Source organism: Lotus japonicus, chromosome 6 (genome assembly GCF_012489685.1).
Source record: "Lotus japonicus ecotype B-129 chromosome 6, LjGifu_v1.2".
Lineage (NCBI taxonomy): Eukaryota > Viridiplantae > Streptophyta > Magnoliopsida > Fabales > Fabaceae > Lotus > Lotus japonicus.
Window position 1 is genome coordinate 56,346,425 of NC_080046.1, and position 23,378 is coordinate 56,369,802.

At 35.8% G+C, this 23,378-nt stretch overlaps 2 protein-coding genes and 1 long non-coding RNA gene across 4 annotated transcripts; 1 reads left to right on the forward strand and 2 right to left on the reverse strand.

Moving 5' to 3' along the window:
* The first annotated feature begins 1,265 nt into the window (after positions 1 to 1,265).
* On the forward strand, positions 1,266 to 6,057 carry LOC130726152 (protein FAR1-RELATED SEQUENCE 5-like). Of its 2 annotated transcripts, none has more exons than XM_057577382.1 (6): positions 1,266 to 2,513; positions 2,597 to 4,940; positions 5,039 to 5,140; positions 5,237 to 5,347; positions 5,436 to 5,546; positions 5,644 to 6,057. In XM_057577382.1, exons 2-6 carry the CDS (start codon positions 2,607 to 2,609, stop codon positions 5,929 to 5,931), a joined length of 2,946 nt encoding a protein of 981 aa, XP_057433365.1. In that variant the 5' UTR covers positions 1,266 to 2,513; positions 2,597 to 2,606; the 3' UTR covers positions 5,932 to 6,057. The 2 variants fall into 2 exon arrangements, with proteins under 2 accessions (XP_057433365.1, XP_057433366.1); XM_057577383.1 differs by having other exon boundaries at positions 5,650 to 6,057.
* Positions 6,058 to 16,205: 10,148 nt separating this feature from the next.
* On the reverse strand, positions 16,206 to 17,833 carry LOC130724148 (uncharacterized). The gene is made up of 3 exons (XR_009014441.1): positions 17,500 to 17,833; positions 16,681 to 16,843; positions 16,206 to 16,592 (listed from the first exon to the last, which is right to left on the reverse strand). It is a non-coding gene; the product is annotated as an uncharacterized LOC130724148 (long non-coding RNA).
* Positions 17,834 to 20,068: 2,235 nt separating this feature from the next.
* On the reverse strand, positions 20,069 to 21,232 carry LOC130726389 (FCS-Like Zinc finger 15-like). Its single transcript, XM_057577650.1, has 2 exons — positions 20,799 to 21,232; positions 20,069 to 20,590 (listed from the first exon to the last, which is right to left on the reverse strand). The coding sequence occupies exons 1-2, from the start codon at positions 21,050 to 21,052 to the stop codon at positions 20,392 to 20,394; spliced, it is 453 nt and encodes a 150-aa protein (XP_057433633.1). The 5' UTR covers positions 21,053 to 21,232; the 3' UTR covers positions 20,069 to 20,391.
* Positions 21,233 to 23,378: the final 2,146 nt, after the last annotated feature.

The following is a 23,378-nucleotide window of genomic DNA, read 5'->3' on the forward strand; positions in this document are numbered from 1 at the left end:
TACAAACACCTAGCCATGTGAGGTCCCAACAGCTAATGACCACAAATCATGTTCCACGATATCCCACACCAAGCCGTATTCAAGATTGCATCAATTCCACTCCCCATCATTCCCGAACCCAGTTATTAAAGGTAACAGGCAACAAATTCAGCAGACCCAACCAAGAATGTTACTTCTAGATAATCTCGAAATTGATTTATATTTTCTAATTTCAGTGGACTAAAGACACAGAGAACAGAACAACAACAACATTAACCCATACCAGCTCAACTCTACCATCATACCTCGAACCCAAATCTAATACCCCAACCTTGATGCAAACCCCAAATTAGCAATCATACAGAACCGAAGGCAAAAGGGGGGGGGGGAACGCCGAACGCCGATGATGCAAGCGACGCAGAGACGATGAACGCACGACGACGAACACGACGAGGAGGAGCGGTTTCTGGGTTATCGATTTTGAGGAAACTTTCGATCTCTTCCTTTTCCTGTTCTCACCGATTTGAGATTTTTCCAGTGTTGAAGTTTTATTGATCTCGTGCTCCCTCCTCTCTTTCCTCAACCAGTTCTTCTCCTACAGATTTCGACCCCAAGCATTCAGATTCCGTCCTTCCTGTTGAATTGAGAAGTTCAATTTTTGGGTTTCTTTGGATTGTAGGGATTTGAGGTGGCTGGACAGATATTGGGGATGGCGGTGGGGTTGCAAATTTGGGGATTTGGTGAGATGATAGTTGTGATTGGTGGTGGTGTCTTCTTCTTCACCTCCTGTTTCTGGTTGTGATTGTTGGTGGTGGTGGTGTTGTGGTGGTGAGAGGAAGAAGATGGTGGGGTTGAGAAAGGAAGAACAAGAAGAAGAGGTTGAAGATGAAGATTTTGTTGTCTGGGTTTTGATCTGGAGTAGGAGATTGAAGAAGAATGATGAATAATGTGTTTAACTTGGATTTAGATTAGTGATTTTTTTTTTGGTTACAAGATTAGTGATTTATTTAGATTTTAATTATTTAACTTAATCATTTCAGGAGTTAGGGAGAAAAATAATGTTTTAATAATTATTTATCTATGTGGATTGCTTACATGGGATGCCATGTCAATTAATGAAGGCCACCTCAGCTTTTCCGTTAGTCAATTTACGGAAACTAGATGGAAGAACCAATTTAGCTCACGACACAAACGTTAGGGACTTTGACCGCTCGTTTTAAAAATGTGGGACTGCTTTTGCACAATCGTATTAGATGAGGGACCAAAACTGCAATTAAGCCATATATTATTCTGTGTTTCTCATTCCTGGCTTTGGCTACTACTATTTCATTCCATGCATTGGAGTTTGAATCTTCAAATTGAATATTTACATTGCATGTGCTCCTTTCCCAAACAGAGTTTGTATTGTAAGGTGCATTCCATTCCATGTAACTACCAACCAGAGTGGTTAGCGATTTGCTGGCCCTACTTTTGATTCAGCTACACACGTGTGAGGTTATTTATAAATACATTAAAAAGAAGAAAAAAAACTCATGATCTAATAATGGTGACAAAAATGAGTTTGTTTTAAAACTTTCCCATCCTATTTATCATTAATTTCTGATTATAAAAAGTAGTGCCAAAAAATAAAACTCATTTGATAAATCAAGAAAAGGAGTAACTTCAAGCTCAAGATCGAGTAAAGTCACAAGTTGGCTTAAGTTTTTATAAGTGTATCCTTGATTTGATTCTTTCTAACTTTTGTCTTTGCATAGTTAATTAGAAAGGTGTATGACTGTGGTTGACTGAATTGTGGATAAGAATTCTGAACCATGCAGGGGCAACTTCCTCTTGTATGCTTATACGTGTTGCATGTTATATGGTCAACACCTTCTGCGCCTTCTATCATTATTTTCACAATTAATCTGTTTTCAGAGGATTACATTTACTTTTTACCCCTCACCCACATACATGTGTAGGAGTAACTGTTCCCTTGGCTTTTATTTGTTTTGCATGCAAATTATCATGAACGGCAATTTCTTTGGTGCCTGCAACTTTTTTATGGGAAGCGTACAGGAATTGCTTGGACCAATAACATTATTTCTTTTGTTTCGATTTTTTTAAATCCGGAATAATAGCAGTAGCCTTTCGTAAATCATGAATTTACCCCCTAACTTCATTTATTTATAAGTTGGTCCCTTAGCTAAGGAAAAAGAAAACAAAAGCTAAGTTAAAAAGATCTTGGAGGTAATTTACATTCTGGGTAATTTACATTCTGGGTTCGTGAAAGATTAGATTAGGGTTCATGAGATAGGTTTTGTTCCTGAAGTCACCTAGATTGATTTCCTGATTTCATTTCATCTATTTGAACTGTCGTCTTCGGTAGCCTTTGGTTTGTGTGATTTCGAGGGTTTCACAGGTGATTCTTCTTCGACTGTGCTTTCACTGATGAATTTGGTTGTGCTCGTCTGTGTCGCTGTAAGATTTTGATACGGGTGTTTCGACTTGTACACCACTCTATTGAGCAGGGATCGAAGTTGCGGCTACCTGAACTGGTATGATTTTTAATTATTTTTACCCTAAGTATGGTTTTATTAGGTAGCAATGTCTTGAATCCTCGGTTTTGATTTTATTTCAGAGTTGGGAAAATGAATGATTCTTCAGGAGATAACTGGCTTAATCCGTTTGATGACGAGCTTTATATCATCGATGAGGATGATAGTCTGAATTCTAGCCCTGCCAACGGTTTGAAGCAGGGTGTGAATGAAGGGGATAATGATGGGGAAAATTTTGTGGATGTCGATGAGATGTTTGAAACTGGAAATGACAGTCAAAAAAACTCTGATGTAGAAGTTAAAGTCATGAAAAGGATTCCTGAATTGTCTGCAGACGACATTAGAGGGATGGATTTCTCTTATGAGGAGGAAGCATGTGAATTCTATTCTAAATATGCTCGTATCCGTGGATTCTCTCCAAGAAAAGATGATGTATACAAGGATGATGATGGCAAGATTATCTCACGACAGGTGGTGTGCAATAGGGCTGGACAAAGGCATCAGAAGCATATGCATAATAGTGGCAGAAGAAAACAACCTAAGCCTATTACTAGAGTGGGTTGCCTTGCTAGAATTCGATTTCGTTGTTTTTCTAGCAGTAAAAGGTGGAAAGTGGTTTTTGTTTGCGATGAACACAATCACCCATTAACACCATATAAGCATGTTCATTTGATTCCAAAATTCCGGCAATTGAGTGAAGGGGACAAAGCTCAAGCAGAAGGTATGAACCTATTTGGTGTGAGGACCCGCAATATTATGGAGGTGATGATGGGCCAAAAAGGTGGGGCTGAGTCGGTAGGCTTTACCGGCAAGGACTTGGCCAACCACCTAGACAAGCAAAAAAGGAAAAGAGTCAAAGATGGTGATGCAGTTGCGGCGCTGTCCTATTTACAAGGAAAACTTGACAGTGACCCACTATTTTTCTTCAAGTACAACAAATCGGAACAAGGTAATCTCCTTAACTTGCTATGGTGTGATGGAACCAGTAGAATGGATTATAACGTGTTTGGAGATGTGGTTGCCTTTGATAGCACATACAAGAAGAACAAGTATAACAAACCTCTTGTGATTTTTTGTGGATACAACCACCACAAGCAAACAACTATCTTTGCTGCTGCACTTGTTCATGATGAGAAAACTGAGACTTTCATATGGGTTTTGGAAACCTTGACTGAAGCAATGTTTAACAGGCATCCTAAGGTGGCGGTTACAGATGGAGATCTAGCAATGAAGGAAGCTATTAGAGTTGTGTGGCCGAATACCACGCATCGTCAATGTGCATGGCACATTCACCAGAATGCTTTGAAAAATATTAGAAATCTTGATTTTGCAGATGAATTCAAGTTATTTGTGTACGCTAACTTAAACCCTGACAAGTTTGGAGAGAAGTGGGATAAACTGGTTGAGAAATATGGTATAGCCAACAATCCATGGATTGATACGATGTATGAGACAAGAGCTTCTTGGGCAAGCACCTTCATGCAAGACAAATTTTTTGCCGGTATTAGGACGACATCCTTATGTGAAGGTATTAACTCATTCATAAAGAATTATCTGCACTGTAAGTGTTCCTTGTTGGATTTTCTTTTCAATTTTGAGCGGGCTATGAAGAAATACAGGCACAATGAGTTGGAATCTGATTTTAAGTCTTCTTATGGTGAGCCTGTTATGACAACAGCACTTAGTGGCATTGAGTATGGAGCTGCTAAAATATTAACAAGGAGCATGTTTTGGGAAGTCAAGGGTCAAATTGAGGATGCCCTGGGGCTAAATGTGGAGCGTTCTGAGGTGGCCAATATTGTGATGATGAAAATGAGAAAAATTAGCAATCGCAGAAAAGAATATATTGTTGTTTATGATAAGAACCAGAAAAAGTTTGTATGTGAATGTGGTTATTTTGAGTTTTATGGCATCCCTTGTTCTCATATAATAGCTGGGATGAGAAGTGAGTATATTGATGAATTTCCAAGCAATCTAGTTTCTAAGAGGTGGTTGAAAACAGCCAAGTCTGCTCATGTGTATTCAATTTCAGAGCCTAGTATTCATTCACAGAATATGAAATTGTTGCGAAAAGGAGCTATGTCTGCCGCATGCAACTATCTCGCAGAAATAGCATGCGAAAAGGATGATGATTTTTCAAGTGTAATGGAAGACATTTATAAGCTGTTGAGGGATGTTCAGAAGAGTCGCAAACCGGGTTGTACAACAAAGAGTGCAGCCTTTAATGTGGGTGATCCAACTGTTGTACAGGGTAGAGGTGCCCCCAAGAAGACCAGAACTGTCACCAAGAGAAGGCATTGCTCAAATTGCAGGGGTATTGGACACACGATTCGTACGTGCCCGGTTTTGCTTTATCCTGATCAAGTCAATAACAGTGAAACAGGTGAATCTGCAAGTGAAGGAATTGAGGACAGCACAGACGACGAGGTGATTCTGATATTCACCATATTTATTGCCTGGTCTGATCATAATCATGTTGCTTGTGCATTTGGATATATAATTGTTAAAATTGAAATGATTTACAGACAAACGTTGGCAGCGTAGATCGGCAGAATAAGGGGGCTTCGGTGGCAAGTAAACTTAAATCGCAGCAACGGAAGCAGGGAAATGACTCCTCATCCACCCAAGTATGTGTAAATGAAATGCTTGTCATTCATCTTAAATTTTCTTGCATTGTGCTCAAGTTTTCTTTTTAGAGTGATGTGTGCTTACAAATTTTGCAGAACAAGCGTTCAAATCAGAACACGGTGTCGACAAAACAAAATAAGCGTAAATCTAAGCAGCGAGAAGTCCCAGTCATGATTCATTCAAGCCAAGTATCTGTGAATGAAGTGGTGAGTATTTTTCATTATCTTTTTATTTTTAAGTTTACTTAAATGCATCAATGTGTGAGTCTCTGATTCCTGGTCATAACCTGTGCAGACTCAGAGTTCACCGAATAATGCAGGTCGCGGTGATGTGGATAACAACAGAGTTACTTTGTTGCCCCAGCATCCACAGGAAATACCTTTGACCCAAGAATCTGTGAATCAGGTAATTAGGATGGTTGTATAATTTATTTATTTTCCCTTCAGTGGTGTTTACTCAAGTTTCTCATTAAATTGTTTTCTCGTGGACATAATCTGGGTAGGTACAGGTTTATAACATGAAGCCTATTGTACAACAAGTCCACTATCCTGTTGTTCGTGCTTCAGCTGGACTTCCATTTTTGCAACCTACTTATGCCGTGAATATGACTAATGGAGTTCAGGTGTTTCCACAGTTTATACAGCACCAAAACGTCCAGGTTCCTTACCAAGGAGTTCAGATGCAAACTCTATTTCAAGCTGGACCTTCTGGCTTACTCCCGACATTTTCATCGACGTTGGCGGCAGTCGATAGGAGACACAATAGAAATTCTAGTTTAGGAAATAATTGAAAGCATTTCATTTTAAGTCAGTTTGATTTTGATATTGGAACAAATTATGTATTTGTGTGAAGGAAAAAAATTATTAAATTATATTTTAAAAACATATTCTGAAAAAACAATATAAGTGCAGACTTTACAATATGTGTCCACTTATTTCATGCATTTTTTTTTTGGGTCAGAGTGTTGTTCATCTCACAAAAGGGTCAAGCCCAAAAACCAGGAGCCTGTTACAAGTGAGGTTCAAAATAAAATGATCAAACAATAAAATTACAACAACCAAAAAAAAAAAATAGCTGATCACTGATTGCATTAAAGCTGCCTTTGTTCACAATAAGAATTGGCTGAACCCAATTTTTTTTTTGATTTGGCCTTTTGTTGTGAAGACCAGCAATGAAGTTTTTGTTTTTGGTCTGTTAGCCCATTGATCAATATAAACTGCGTTTTAGATCCTTTTATAGTCCCAAAGGTTTTCATTTTGGTCCAGTTAGCACATATCATCAGTAGAAATCAACTTCAAACATGACAAATTAAACTAGCAAAACGTAAAATTATCGGTAATAATTAAGAACAGTAACAAAGATTATCAGCAATAGCTACCGAAATTGTTCCAAAACGTCACCGAACATGTCGGTGAACATAAAAGTACGGTTACCAAACAGTATAGCTTAGGTTCAAATTATAAATTTCAGCAAAAAAAAAAAAAACACAGCCAGTCCGGTTTCCATCTCCACTCCACCCTAATCAGCAAAGGCAATCATGATGTCCACAATTCTCTGATTCATGTAATGAAACTTGAAAGCACAGACATCCCCTTCTGCAAGCTGATACTTTCTAACGAATTCCCTCCAGCCACTACCAAACTTGCTCTTCGCCTGGCCATGAATGAGTTTGCATTCCACCAGTTTATCATTTAGACCCTCATATGGACCTTTCAGAAACACTGGATCAGATCCAAACTTCTTTAAGTGCTTCCCAATTTTCACAGGTAGGTCCTAAGAAATTGCATAAAACATGGGTTATATGCTTGCTTACATGGTACAAGAATTAAAAATGCTGATGAAAATAAATATAGAAAGAACAGCAAGTTACCAGTTGGCTTCCTTTGGCATGATGGTCTTTGAGGGTAACAGTGAAGGAGGGATTTTCAGATTCATGGTTAAATAGCACAAAGGTGGAGTTGGGAATACGCTTGAAAGGGGGTGTTACTGTAGGTGGTGGAACAGACAGGTATTCACGAAGCTTATTAACATCATCTTCCTCTGTCTTCACGGGCCAGCCATGATATTTGATTTGCTTATGCTTAGAATTGAAAATAACAATCTTAAATCTTGACCTGCCCACACATTTGAAGAGGAACCAGCACACACCAGTGAAACAAAAGACATTGCGTAGCCGTGACCATCCTGTTGTCAAGTACCCTTTTCCATGCAATCTTTCATACCTAACTTTGTGTGTTACACCTAGAGGGTCAGTCAGATACCAAGTGCAGTCCACCCGGTAATTGCCCATCTTGACCAATGTCTCAGGGACTTCTAAGTGAGTCTACAAAGAGGAAATCCAAGTAAGAAATCATCAGACTAAAATATACATGTATGTGTATGAACAGATAGTATCTAGTTAGAATGCAGACTATTACCATAGCTTGTTCATGACATGCAACGAAATCGTGCTCGGGGATCCTTTTTTGACTGGGTGCCATAGTAGAACACAGTACTTGCTTCTATAAACATGTTTGCACAAAAAAACATGAAGTAAATCATATGATTTTCAACACAATGAAGAGGAAAAGTAAGAAAAGAGCACATAATAAATCGTTTACAAGTAGCACATGCAAGAAAATCAGGGTAAAGGACAAACACACACAAAGTATTCTATTGGACAGAGATTATTCAATATGATTTTCATCACAATGAAGAGGGAAAGTAAGATAAGAGCAATATATTAGATGTATAACATGCATGAAAAATCAGGGGAAAGGGAGAATGGCAAAATATTCAATCTGACAGTAAGTGAAAAAAGGCAAAGTATTAAATTTGACAGGAAATGAGTTACAATTGGAACTATGTAATTTAAGTAAAAATTTGTCATAAACAAATGTTTGGTAAAAAATGGAAAAGAGACTATCAGTATTGAGAAAGGTGGAAACTTTGAACATGAATATGGCATATACCATAAAGACATAATCAGATGGTCAAAGGTCGCTGTCAGTCTGAACAAAGATGAAAAATTTGTGATGGACCATGGCATATAACTTTAATTAGTTCTTTTGTACTGCAGGCAAAGGTCACTATCATACCGAAGAAGGGTGGAAAATTCGTAATGACAAGTTACATAAAGAAATCAATACCCATTAGAAATAGAACATGCATGAACATCAGGGGGGAAAGGGAAACGGAAAGCGATTCAATCTGACAAAAACTTGTGAACTCAATGTTTTCCATGCACAACTAAATCGGCGACCCAAATTTCATGAATATCAAAAAGAAATAAGGAATATCAAGTATCAAAATGGAGTGAAAATTCTGTAAAATTGAAAGAATCTTACCAGAGATGAGTGCCTGCAAGCGTCTCAAATGTCCGTGCAAAAAAACCCTAAAATCGCCGTCCACTGCTTGGAAGAATGTCTACCCTCTCGATTTCTCCTATGAGTGGGTTGTGATGGTTTTTTGTTCTTGATAATCGAATAATCGAATAAGCATTGAATGATCGTAACCGATCATATGGGAAATATAAAAAGTTGGTGAAAAAGCATTGAATGATCGTATAAAAAGTTGGGAAATATAATCGAATAAGCATTGAATGATCGTAACCGATCATTGAATGATCGTATATTATCTTTTTCTATAATATACGTTTTACTATATTTATAAATGAACCATAACATGAGCATTCATATACGTTCTACACTGGTTCAGTGGTTGGGAAGAACGCATATGTTGTTAAGGGCTAAGGTTCGAATCTAGCCTCAATCCTTTTTTACATTCTTTTCATTTTTAACAGCTAGCCTTAGTTAACTTGCACAAATATTAAAACTTATAGGGTTCCAAACTTATAAAAGGAAGTTATTTAAAGGTAAAATATATATATATCCATAAACCAAAAATTGAAAAGAAAAAGTAAATTTTCAAGATTATTAACCTAAATTATAATAAATTTTCAACAACAATATTATCTGAACTATTTTTTTTATAGTTTATATATTGCAATCTTCTTTTAGATCCCTCAAATTTTTTCTTCAAGTTCCGCCAGTGATGGTGAGACATTTTTAATTCATTACAAGGTAGAAAAATAAAATATGATTAATATTATTAAAAAAAGGTTCAGTTAGGATTTGAACCTTCTACCTTAAACTACAAACAAAATCACTTGGCCACTTAGACAACGCATGATCATTGTCTTCTTCCTCAACAGAATTCAATATAATAAATATTAATTGTTACACGGTGTTGTAACACACAATTCATCAAGGTCCTCCACTTCGCGGCTCACAAACAATGACTGCATCTTCGTTTCCTTCCTTCAATAGAAATCCTACCTAAATAGACCCTAATAAATGTGTCACCATCCAAAAAGGAAAAAGTTGCACTTTGTTCAAAGGCTGCGAATTAAATCCCACACCCACGTCTGTTCTGCAAGCCCTAGGGTTCGATGCCTAAATGACTCTCTTCCTTCTTCCTTCTTTCCAGACGCATGCAATGTAGTGGTGTCGATTATTCTCTTCAACACATTCCTAATGGGCATCACATATCCAAAGAGATATAAAATGCTGATTTTAGGGTTTCGTTTGAAACTTTTTTTCCCCAAATTTCCCTCCTACCATCAAAACTCGAACACCAATCTGAATGAGTCATGGCTCGCAAGGGAAAGAACCCTCGACAAAATCATCTCAGAAAGCGTCCATGGGGAATTGACGACAGTTAATCCGTGTCCGGTCCTTTGTTCAGTCCTAGGGTTGAAAGAGCCCTTCGAGCCAATGCTGGCAAAAAGGAGAAGCCTCCGTCTTTAATAATACTATCCTCAAGGTATTTGTTATGTAATCGATAATGCGGTGCAAAAAAGGTTTATGATCTGATTAGTTTAGTTGTTCACATTTTTTGCAATACAAGTTCTGCTCAATGTTTTTTCAATTTAACATTTGAAATCCAAAAATTTTCAATGTTTTAATGTTTACAAGAAACCCACCTCACCAAAATTGTCTTTTATTTCCAGTAACCAAGAAACCGAGCTCCATACCAAACAAGTAGATGTATTATGCGATGAGTCTCCTACCATGAAAGACTGTCAAGAGAAGGATGCCAATGTGAATCAAGAAGATAAGGTCGAACAAGTTGCCTTTTTTGATTTTGTTTCTTTTGTTTATTGTTATCACGATACCATGTTTTGTTCAGTACAAAACAATAATTTTGTTTTTCTTCATGTCTTAATTCACAGTTCTCTGCTTTAGATGAAAAATTGGAAAAGGTTATTCTAGCAGTAGGCATGCTTAGCCAGGCCCTTCATAGCCCTCAACAATATACTCAGTTGGCTTCATCATCTCCGTTGCCCCTTTGTGTTACTTCACCAAACAATTGCACAGTGTCTGAAAAAATGATTGCTACTGAAACGATCCTGAAAAAGTTTATGCAACCTGATGAAGAAGCTCCGAATGACAATGAAGAACGTGTAAGGGCCAAGGCAAAGGGATTGGTGAAGAAGCTTTTTAACCGACCTGCAATGGATGAAGACAATAACTTTGTACCTGGACATCGACATATAGTATGCACCCCTCCTGCATCACCATTCTCGGTTCCAGATGTAAGTATTAATTCATCTGAATATTGTCATGAATTGATACATTTAAATTTTGCCTGATGAAGAATCTTTAGGTCCCTGCAATGAGATGTTTCCTTTTGCATATCTACGATATATTGTGTGCTTAGCTTACATATCTTTTATAGCTTTAATTCAACAACACAACATTAGTTTCCCTAAACCCTAAAATGACAGTCATAGTAAGTCCTCTATAACCTTTCCAAATATTTATGGAGATTAAATTAAGGAATTTTAAAAATAACTCAAATTGGCTGATTGATTATGAGGTTTCTTAAAAATTAATTTTTAATTTTCCAGTGATCAAAAACCAATATGCTCTTGAAGCACTACTGGTAGAAATAATTAAGATACTATGATGGTTAAAAATGAAATTAAAAGGATGAAGGGGAAAATCAATGATGATTAATGAATCTAGTTTGAAGTTTTAGGCTAGTTTGCATAAGTTAAGTTCTTTCAGGTTATGTCTTAGTTGCATGACTTTGTTGTCATTTTTATTGTGAAATATAATATTACTGCTTCATGTTACTGCTATATTTTGTTAGAGTCATTTTTTTTCTAACCTGAAGATTGTCATTAATTGATACACTTAAATCAGTTCATTAATTTACATTGTCATTCAACATTTTTTTATTAGTGGCTGTCTTCCATGTTTGGGAATACAAATGTGATGCATTTGAATCATCTTGAGGTTGCTGTTGCAAATTACATCTTCAACCCAAAACATAAAACAGGGGCTCCACTGTAAGTTTAATACTATGTGGTTTGTGGTTGTATTTAGACCAACAACATTTGCATGCCCTTAATTATAGACTTTATATTTTTTCAAGGGAAGAAGAGATTGTGAAACTTGAATGCAGGGATGCTTATGCCCTTCGAAAGGATATGTTATGTCTTCAACCAAGAGGGAAGCTTCAGGATGAGGTGAGTTATAATCTAAAGATTATAAATGGTGATAAATTAGTTTAATCTGATTATATAGTTTGTCCAGATACTGACCTTACATGCCAACATACTTACACTGAAAGAGCGAGCAATGACCTTCTACCCATCTATATGGTTCATGCCTACTGCATTTGCCGTGAGTTTTTTTCATATATATGAAGAACCGATATTAGGTTTTGTTTATAGTGATTCATAACTAAAATTTGACATATTATTTGCACTGTTATCATGTCAGCAATTTGTCCAGTCCTGGACCGTAGAATCAGCTGACATGATCGAGTTTTACCAGAAGGATTTTATGAGAAAAATCAACTATGTTACCAAGGTACAATGATGCTGTATGAAATTAATTAACAAAAATATCCATTACATGTAGTCTCAATGTTTGTTTTACTCTTGTAGATATACATTCCTATGAATGACATTGGCTGCCACTGGTATTTACTTGTTGTTGACTTTGTCAACAAGAACTTGGTGTTGCTTGACTCCTGCCCAGATCCACACAGGCTTGATTTTAGAGTGTTGGACATAAAGTACATGGTTAGTAAATAACTATCAACTACATTGTATTAGATACCAACATATTGTTTATATATTTACCTCTTTATATCACTCAATCATTGTCTCAGGCTCTTTTTATCGAAAGAATGTTAATGGATCAATCATTCTATGCAATGGGAATGGCAAGGCCTAAGGTATCGGAATTTAAGATTGTTATTCCAGAAGGGTTGAGCATGCAGAAGGATAAAACGTAAGTTAGATTTCAAGTGCTCCATCTCTGATTAAAAATGTTTACTTAGCTATAAAACTAACTTCTTGTTGTGCCTGTAGGAATGATTGTGGAATCTTTGTGGCTAAATGGACGTCACACCATGGATTCATTCACTACAAGATTGAGGTAAATAAGAATTTCATACTTAAATATTTTATAAATTACTTGCTTCAAATTTTTAATTATTTATCGGTATTTACGCAGGTTGATGAAGGTTCCAGGTTGAGGCTAGCTCTGGACTTGACAATGAATCAATTTAACAACAAGTATGATGTCCTTACCAAAAAAGCTTTGACCTGCATGGACATATGCAAGGATGCAGCTGTGTCAACAACTTGAGATTTTTCATTACTTTCTGGGCACCTACTTTCTGACATTTAACTGCTTGATCGTGTGTTGAATCTTGTCCTGTTTCTGTTCTTGATCATTTTCGACTTTTTATCCCGGTTATTCTGTTTGGACAACTAAATATTGTGACTGCTGGTGGTTAAATGACTATAATTTTGCTATGTAGTCTTTTTATATCTACTATTTCCTGTGAATGGTTGAACTAAATATTGCTATGCGTTATTGTCACTCTTTCATTCATTTTAGAAAAAAAAAATTTGAGTATCAAAATGTTTTCAAAGGAATTTAGGTGTCAGGTTATATTACTATTTCAGTCACAAAAAAAACCTGTACTGTATCAAATAATTTTCCCGAAGCATTCATCATATAGTTCGCAAAATTAATTTTTTCCTCAAAATTTTCCCTTATTTTTTCCAAACATTTGATATTTCAAGTATGGAAATACAATGTTAGCGTATAATTTTTCTATAACGTATTTCCTTATAAATTTTCCATATATTTTCCACATTAACAATTGATATATCAATTATATTGTTGCATCAATTTTAATTTTAGCGTTTTATTTTACTATCAAGTATTTCCTCATAATTTTTCCATATATTTTTCACATTACTAATTGATAGGAAAATTTGTCTGATTAAAATTTATGAGGAAACGCCAAAATAAAACTTTAGCGTTTGAAATTAAAATTTTAGCGTTTACTACTTTTCCTATTGAATATTTCCCCAAAATATTCCGTTTATTTCTCAAATTAACAATTGATTTATTATTAATTATGCAGTTCAAATTTTAGCATAAATTAATTGACTTTTAGCATAAAATTTTTGCATAATTAAATTTTTAAAACAAAACAAGCATACATTACTTTTTTTTCTAACTAAATTAATTAATAAAAAATTAAAGCGATTATTTTATTATTTTTCCAAACATGCTTATTTTTTATTTTATGAAAATCAAAAAATATTATTCTCCTCACTAACAAAATACACACACTCACAAATTGGTCCTCTGGTATTGGGAAATCAAAAACAAAACCTAGCCCCTTTCTTCCCAAAACGCATCAGCCACCCTAATCATTACTGCATTGGAAACCATCAAGGTATTCAATTTTCTCTTAAGCACTCTGCCAAATGGCTGCTGACACGAGAATTGAAACCATACTCGAGCATCTCAACCGGTGCAATATCAACATACGATGCCTTACCCCTTGAATATATGAAGAGATTTCCACAACCACTGCAAAGGTTTTTCGACACCTGCGGAATTTCAAGGTACACACCATTTTTTTCCATTTTTTTTTCTCAAATTAGAAGTTAGGGTTTTAATTTTCTTCATCTATCATCATGTCGATTGCTTTCTTTGTGGTTTCGGTTAGAATCTTGTAAGCGTTTTGTCAATTACTCAATTTAGAAATTAGGGCTTTATTTCTCGTTCTCTATCATGAAGTATAATGCTTTCTGTGTGATTTGGATTACAAACGATTATGGGTATTGTCAATTGTTCTTATACTCTATTTATAATAGATTAGGGCTATAATCTTCAAAACTGCTTCATCTTCGAGTTCAACCTGTTTGATGTTTTATGAGTTTGGTGGTTTCGTTTATTTAACATTGTTATTATTAACATGTTTGAGTAGTTTGTAATGAGGAAACCTGTTTTATGTGTGTTATATTCACAAAAACCAGTATATGTATGTTTTTCAATGTTTACCCTTTTTCAGAGTTTTTTTCCCAAATAAATCATAATTGCTTCCTATTAATGCTTCTAATATATGAATTTAGATGGCGGTTTTTTGTGAATTATCTACATTTTCTGATCCCTTGTAAATTCTCACATTTATGATTCCAGGCTCAAATGGCAAATAGACCCATCTGCAAGCCATATTTTATTGACACTCATGACTTATTGGAGTGGAACATACCAGGCGCCAAACGTATTCATTCTAGTTCGCTTATGCACATAAATTATGCTGCTGCTGAGGAAACCATCTTTCCAGAGCTTGTGAGAGAATTATGGGGCGGTGCCCGGTTCGATGAAACAGGTACTTTGAAAGGGCAGGTTCTGGACTATGATTTGTCATTTGACATTGACAGAATCTCCGATCTTCTTCAAATCCCAACTAGAGGGGAAATATATGATAAGGACTGGAAACGTGGGAAGGACATGGATGATATTCGCCAAACTGTGTATGGCGCGCAGGAAATCTCCAATGCAAATGCCACCCGCGTCATATATCTGACCCCTGCTGCCAGCCTTGTTTTCCTTATGGCTGTCAACATCTTCTGTCCAAGGGTATCTCAACATAACTATATCACAGATCTGGATGTGTTCATCATTTATCACATCTTGAAGAAAATTAAGTTAGACCCTGTTAATCTCGTCCACCAACATTTAAGGCGTGTCCAAGCAAATAACTCCATGGGCATTCCTTATGGATTTCTGATAACTCTATACCTGCGGTATATGGAACCGATGCGCTTTGCTGGGTGGAACCAATTTGCTCGACAAGAAGCACGACAGATGTCATCTGCCTTTCTTGAATGCAGAGGTGTTGGCACTGAGGAGCGCCCAGAGTCTGAAAGGGATGCAGATGATGATGATGATGATGATGATGATGATGATGATTTTGCATTGGATGCTGCTGCTGCACATGCTGAAGATGATCATGATGGTGCTGGAGATGCTGAAGATGAACATGTTGATCCAGATGATAACAGTGGGGACAGTGAAAGCACATCCAGCGTTGTTAATTTATCTGACACTACTTCAACCTCTGGTAGTCCTTCTTCATGTCTCAGTACAAGGAAGAGGAAGAGAATTTTTCCTGGATCACCTTCTCAACCAAATTAAGTTTATTTCTGTTGTTATCATTATGACTATGACAATTTTATGGCTAATTATGCCATGGTTTGTAATTTTTGGGCATTGCTGACAATCTTTTTGGGCCTTTATGACTAATTTCGGTTTGATTTGCATTTTGTTAAGATTGGAAAATGTTTTAATGGCTGATTTTACATCTTTAAGTTCTTTACTTGTGAAATGCTTATCCTTATTGATATGTATGGGGTCATACAGATACAACTCACCACATGCTATTGTCCTATAAAAACAGAGCAAAGGTTAGGATTTTTTTGAAGTTTTTGGGTAGACTCGCTCACTCATAGACATAGGAAATGGGCCTGGCCCAAGTTCTTTTTTTTCGGTTTAGTTTTCATTCCACTTCATTTCACTGCATCCAGGTTTTCTGTTTAAGATTCAAGATTAACTGTGGAGATAAGATAAATCTTTTTCCATGAAGCTTGTGAAAAATTGTACCATGTTTTCATTCATTGCTGAAGATGAATAACCTTTCCATGAAGTTTCATTTACATCTAGGGCTAACAATGATAAACATATAACTTTAGCAATGTACTTATAACCACAAAAATGTACTTAACTTATAACCACCAAAATGTACTTAAGCACCAAAATGCTAAAATTTAGCATAATCCACACTTAGTCTAATACAAGAATTCGAAGACAATAAACACAACAATTACAACTTCAAAATTACAAGCAATAACGTAATTAGGACCACCACAAGAATTCCAAAAACTACGGTCAACAACATTTGGTCCCTGGACTTCATTCCGTCCACCAGTTTTTTAATTTTGGCATCTTCATTCTCATGGCCACTATTCTCTTCTTCTTCAGCTACTGGATTAACAAAACATGTACTCGCTTGATTCCTTGGTTGTCTACTAGTTCGTTGTTGGATGCGTCGAGGAGGATCAACCCAGACAAAATAGTCACACTTCTGTAAAAATGAAGAAAGAAAAGAAAAAATATGTGATTCAAACAACTTGAATCAAGAATTCGTGTTAGCAACCAGAAACGATGATTACCATTGCAGGACAATTATAGAAACGACGTCCATAGTTAAATTCTGTCCAGGATGTCCTAAACGAAGCTAACAGACCACATTTGCATAACCTTTCATAATCAACATGACTACAAGATCCTGGGGAGCTATGTGATTGGGATGTCATGATCTTCATGTAACACCTACTAAAAATAGGATACCACACATAAGTTATAGCATGCCAATAATATGCATTTTCAGATTAAAATTTTAGAATTTAAAAATCCAAAACACCCAATTCGATAAATTATAAACCCTAATTTCCCAATTTCGCAAATCTGGGTACAATCAGCCCCAATTTGTACGCATTCGACAAATCATGACTTATGCTTTACCAATAACGATCCAATTCAACCTTACCGTCTCTAATTTTTCATCTCAACAAATTAGGGTTCCATTAAATCCTAAATGTTCCCCAATTGACAAATTGGGGTTTCGGATAACAGTAAAATCAACCCCAATTTGTACGCATTGGACAAATCGTGACTTATGCTTTACCAATAACGATCCAATTCAACCCTACCATTTCTAATTTGTCATCTAAAAAAATTAGGGTTCCAATAAATCCCAAATGTTCCCCAACCGACAAATTAGGGTTTCGGATAACAGTAAAATTAGGGTTCAAATGTCTCTAAAAATGACAATCAACACCAACATAATATGGAAGCTACTACTAATCAAATTAATCGTTAATTTAGGGGAGCTAGATCCAAAATTTTCAAACGGAGACGAACGAGACATCTCACATATACTAACTGACAACACTCAAACTGTCTAACAAAGAAAACAAAAGTAATCTTACCTTAACTCAGCGAACGAATGAGGAGGAAATAAGATGAAGAAGCGAACAGAAGTGGAGGATCGAGTCAGCTCGCTAATGGTTCACAGCCATGCTCATCTTCTCCGTCCTCGCGAGTTGATTTCAGAAGCAAATGGTGAAAATGTTTTTAACTGAGGCAACCTCAATTTTACTAGGGTCATGTATTAAATAGTAAAATAAAATTGGGGCTATTTCACAATTAATGAAAGTATAAGGATATATTAAAACACTATGTAAGTTCAGATCATGTGCTTAAATACTAGTGGTCAGTCAAATTCCTGTACCTACCCATGTTGAAAAATGCGGGCACCACAGCAAACACCATCATGAACATTACTTTGTGACAAATACCTTCAACACATGCAGTTTATGACGGTTTTGAATTGTCACAATGGTAGATTTATAAACTCTATAATTTTTTGTCGTTAAAACCACCGCAAACTGCATATATTGGTGGTGTATGATATGTGTTATCATAAAAATATATATAAGAAAAGACATGACAATAAGTAGAGTTAAGTTTACGTAATATGCAAAAATCTTACATAATATCATTTGTAGTTACCGTTGAGAAGGTTAGTATTTCCTAGATATAGTGGTATAATTTAATTAGTTCTGATCCATTTATTTTCTTTAAATTATACCCTGAAAAGCATTATTATATACATAGTAAATACAGAAACAATATATTTAAAATCAAGAGCAGTTTTAGCCCAAACATATCAATAAATCAGTTATATGAATTGCATGTATTATCACGCTCTCAGAACCATCGAGATGTGATATGTTTAGACATTTAAGCAAATATTAAAAATGTACCTATATTTCTTCAAACACACCGCAAGTCTTGAATTTTTCTCAATGGATAGAACAAATGATAAAAATAGAAGGCGTCCAACTACTTGTGTCCTCTTTCTCTTTTATAATTACATGAAAATGGCTATTAGGTAAGAACTGATTGTGACTATTGTTTTCTCAATTTTATGCTCTCTGTTTGTTCTAAATGTATATCACGGATACAAAATTTTGAAGTGAAAATAGAGTTACCAATGCCAGAAAACTAGAGAAGTTTGTAACAAAAATACTCTTATAACCTTCATGATCATCTGGTTAGATCTTTGAAGTCCCTCAGGTTGCTCCAAGTATCCAAACTTGGAGTGGAATCAAAATGTTATATATGTCTTAAGCGCTATTTTAGCAAGCTAAAGGACAAGCAAAATGACATTACAAAATTACCATCCGAGGGGAGAGGATAAAATAATTTTCATAATTATTAATAGTAATTACTTACTTTTAAATAGTCAATAAAATAACTCAATCAATAATTGTGATACTTATTTTATCCTCTAAAGTGAGTAACTTCAGAGAAGCTGGACCTCATCCAGGATTAGCTCAAGGATCAAAATCTTTCATCCTTATTTTCTGTCCCATTTTTATGTTAGAATGTTACACTAGTAAGATTTTAGAAATGCTATATGTTTTTGAAGGAAAATTACAAGAAATGATGATGTGACAAACTTTACTTGTTATTTGACAAAAATCACGGGGAGTAGAGGATAATGCCTACCATTCTTTACGTGTTTTATAGTAATTTTTTGTATTTTCCATAAGATTTTACCATATGAATTCAGCAATTACCAATATAAATCAAGTAAAGAATGCTTTTCAATTTCCATGGCTAGTTTTGAGAGGTACAGAAACTAAGTATCAAATATATGTGCTACCCAAGTGCAAAAAGAATCTTGAACAAAACCAATAATAAGCCGGTGTTGTGCATTGTCGTTTTGGTTAAAAACAAACAGTGCTATTCATTGCCCCAAGGCCAAGGGAAGGAGGGTGATGCTCTAACTTGTGACAACCACCACAACCTACTCCCAAATTTTAACAATCAAGACAAATTGAAACCACTGCCATAACTCATGTATAGCCTATATTGACGGTAATAATTGTCGACATAAATCACATTCCAACAAAACAACATGAGATTCCAAAAATGTCCTTCCAACCTAAACACACAAACTTATTTGGGTTCTCATGCCCTCAAAACAATCCTACATTCACACAAATAAGAAATCTTCACGATTTGATCAATATCGGTGGACTCATATATTTCACAATGATTAGAATGTAGAATGAGCCTCATGTAGAATTAGCTTAGAATTTGAGCTGTTCGATCTTAATAGAATGCTCAATCGACTGAGAATCCAAAATCAGATTTTGGTACGGCGTAATTATAACAATCTTACATTCATGCAGTCAAATAATCTGCACTCTTTAATTAATTATATCATTCGACTCATATATTTTATCATGACCCGTCCGTAGAATTTAGTTTAACATCTTAAGATTTAAATCGTCTAATCTTAATCGAATGATTCAGATTCTATCACTGTGAATTTTGGAATCCTCTAACAGCATAGAATTCAAATTCTTTTATCAACACATGTTTGTGCTTGATTATAAAACATACATCTCAATTCTCAACCCACAAAGGAGAAAGTAAGATTTTAACACTCACAACATGAATTGAAGAAGTAAAGTTCAACCATCATAAATCTAAAAACACATCATATATTATGAAATGTCTCTAGTTTCTGGGCAATAATGAAAAGCACTTAAATGCAATGCACCAGAACTAACAGGTTTATAGCCAACAGGTTGGAGAATGGAGCCCCATGACATAAAACTAAAAGTTGAGAGGACATTTTGGCTTCATACTAGGAAGCAAAAGGACAAAACACTAGGAGGTTATTACTTATTACAACATAAAGCATGGGTAAAACTGGAATATTGCTTCCAAAAAAACAAAGACCCCCCATTTTTGTATTTTCTCTCTTCTCTACTCTAAGCTTAGTAGCTTCCTTCCTCTCCTCATCAGTAAGCAAAACCACCCCTTCTGTTTCTTGATCCTTTCTTACGATGAGGAGTTGAAGAAGAAGAAGAAACAGAGGAGGAGGCAGAGGATGTGGGTCTCATTGCAGCCATGGAGCAGTTTTCTGTCTGAACAGTCTCTTCCTCATCCATGAAAATCTGCTTGCACCTGCACTCCTCGCTACAGAAAGCTCTGTCCCCTCTTCAAATGTTCATGTTTCAAAAAAGAAACCAAAAAATTACAAAAGAAAAAACAGAGCACAAAGAAAAACATCAAACAGAACAGAGCTCAAACACCATGCATAAAGATCTTGCGTTTTGACATACCCAGAAGAAGAAACAAGAGGCATGCCATATAAAAAGTGTAATAGACCAAAATAAGATCCGGGTTTGAAGTTTCAATGACTCACTTGTACATGTAAATGTCTTTCCCTTGCATCAGCCTCTTCCTGCAGAGAAAACAGAGCTCTAGAAAAGCTGGTTCTTGAAAAGCTGAGTGCTGGGAATTCCAGGACATAGAAGAAGAAGAAAAAGAAGAAGAAGAGTGTTTGTTGATGCTGCTGCTGCTGCTTAGCATCATGGTTTTGTTAATCACTTGGGGTGTCTCCTTGCTAACACCACCACCCTTCTGTGCTTCCAACACCACACTCAGACCCACCATCATATTTCAAAAAAAAAAAATCAAACTCTCTATGTCACTTCATTTTTTTATATTTTTTTGGCCTTCTCTTTGGTTTCTATGGTGGTGAATGGAAAGTGCTGTGATGAAATCACATAATAATAAGTAGCTATAGCTAGAAGAAGAGAGAAAAGGAAGATGGAAAGAAAATTTGAAGACCAAAATTACTTACTAGAGAAGGGAAATGAAATGAAGAGAAGAAAGGTGAGGGTTGAGGGTGGTGGGTCCCCCTACAGCTATAAAGGAGCAGTAACAAAGAACGATCAGCAATTTGACTGCTTTTGCTATCAAATTGCCACGTATAGGTTTTTGTAGTTTCCCTTTCATTTTCTTTTGAGGTACAATTTTTTTCCTTTTATGCAGGTTTTTGTCTGCTTGTGTTAATGTGTGTTTGGTATTGGTAGCATCGTTTTAGCTGAGTGTAACCATCTCCTAATCTTTTCAATGGTTGACAAAAGGGAACCAAGAATGAATGAGCCAATGCTGCTGCTGCAACAGTCGCATTTAACTTGGAGGTGAGGTTTTAGGTGAGGTGGTAGCAGCAGGAGTAGTACTAGTACTGCAGCATGAATGCATGGGTTGTAGTAATGTTATTGTGATGTGTGTTTGTGTGACTAGATTTGAACGTTTGAAGAGAAACACTTTTGGTTTGTCTTTCGGCCAAACAGGTCTACAATGAGGTAAAGTTTATTATTCTAGTACTCGCAAATGGGCCAGAGAGGAATAATGACCATACTCCTATTTTTTGTCTGTTCTTATGTACTCTTTCTATGAAAAAAAACTTCTAGGGTTGAAGTGTCAATTAAGTTTTTCACTTATGATTTATGAAACTCCATAATGACCACCTATAGCATATTTAGGTTTTTCGTATGTGTTTCTTCCTCTCAATCTCAATCTGAGCTATCTTCTCCTTCTTCTTTATGTGTGACGACTATGTGTGTTGGGAAGGAGTTTTAGGTCGAAAATTGGTTGCTTGCTGGATGCAGTTGCTCTAATGTGGATGGAGGCGATGGAGATAGTGGTTATGATCGGTGGGGTGGTCATGGGTTCTGATGCGAAGAACACCATATTTGAAGCATCAAACACTAATTTGTTTTACAGGAAATATTAAAAATTATAACAACACTAATGACCGGAAGTAGAGTTAAAAAATATGACTTCATCATGTAAGTGGTGCACAATAAGGGTCGTTTATTACAGTCTAATAGTGTAAAAGTTTTCATTCACCAATGAAATACTTACACCCTCCGGTCACATATATAAACAAAAAATACATTTTAGGTTCATTCATTTAATATGTGACCGGAGGGTGTACTTGTCTTTTCAGGTTCATTCATTAAGATATCTAGATGCGTTCATTAAATGAATGAACCTAAAATGTCATTTTTGCTTATATATGTGATCGGATGGTGTACTGCGATTTATACGAAACCAACAAAAAATTCAAATTAATATTGGTTCTCCAATTCTTAAATTCTTATTGAAATGTCGTTTCTAAAAAGGCTATATTTGATTGATGGAAAGTGATGGAATGAAGCATATTAGAATAAAATCACATTATACAAAAGAACAACATAATTGTTAGGAAATAACACAGCTGGAGAAGTAAAATAAACCAGGAGCGTAATCAACAACACAAGAATATAACGTGGAAACTCCAAAATCGGAGAAAAAACCATGGCCGTTGTCAAAACCGACAACCGGAGAATAAACAATATGTGAAAATTGTTATAACACATAGACTTCACTCTCAACCACCCCATGACCCCAGTACACCCACACTTTCCAAAGTGAATATTTGAACTACATCTCACAATGTTCTAAAACAAGAGCATAAGAGAAAAAAAAAACACAAATATAAACTTAAAGTGCTTTCAGGTGCTTGATAAGTGTCAAATTTACCTAGTTTTTCATATTACTTTGGGCACTTATCTTTGATAAAAGTGTGCAATTTCATATCAATTAACCTTCAATTGTGTAGTTTAGTAAATAATTAGAATTAGTATAGATTTATGTTGAATTTAGAGTCTAATCCCATTTTTTATGTAGGAATGGATGTTAAAGAGAATCCATTAAGATTTCCTTGAAGAAAAGAAATAAGAGGGTGAAGAAATCCATTTTAGAGCAAAGAACTCGCTCAAGCCAAAGAAAAGACGCTCAAGCCAAAGTTCCAGGAAGAATCTCGCTCAAGCGAGATGGAATTTCGCTCAAGCGAAATTTAGGCGGCAGAAAGTCTATATATAGTCTGAAACAGGGCAGAACCAAAGGAGCTCGAATTTTCCATCTTTTCTTCATTTTTCTTCACTTCCAG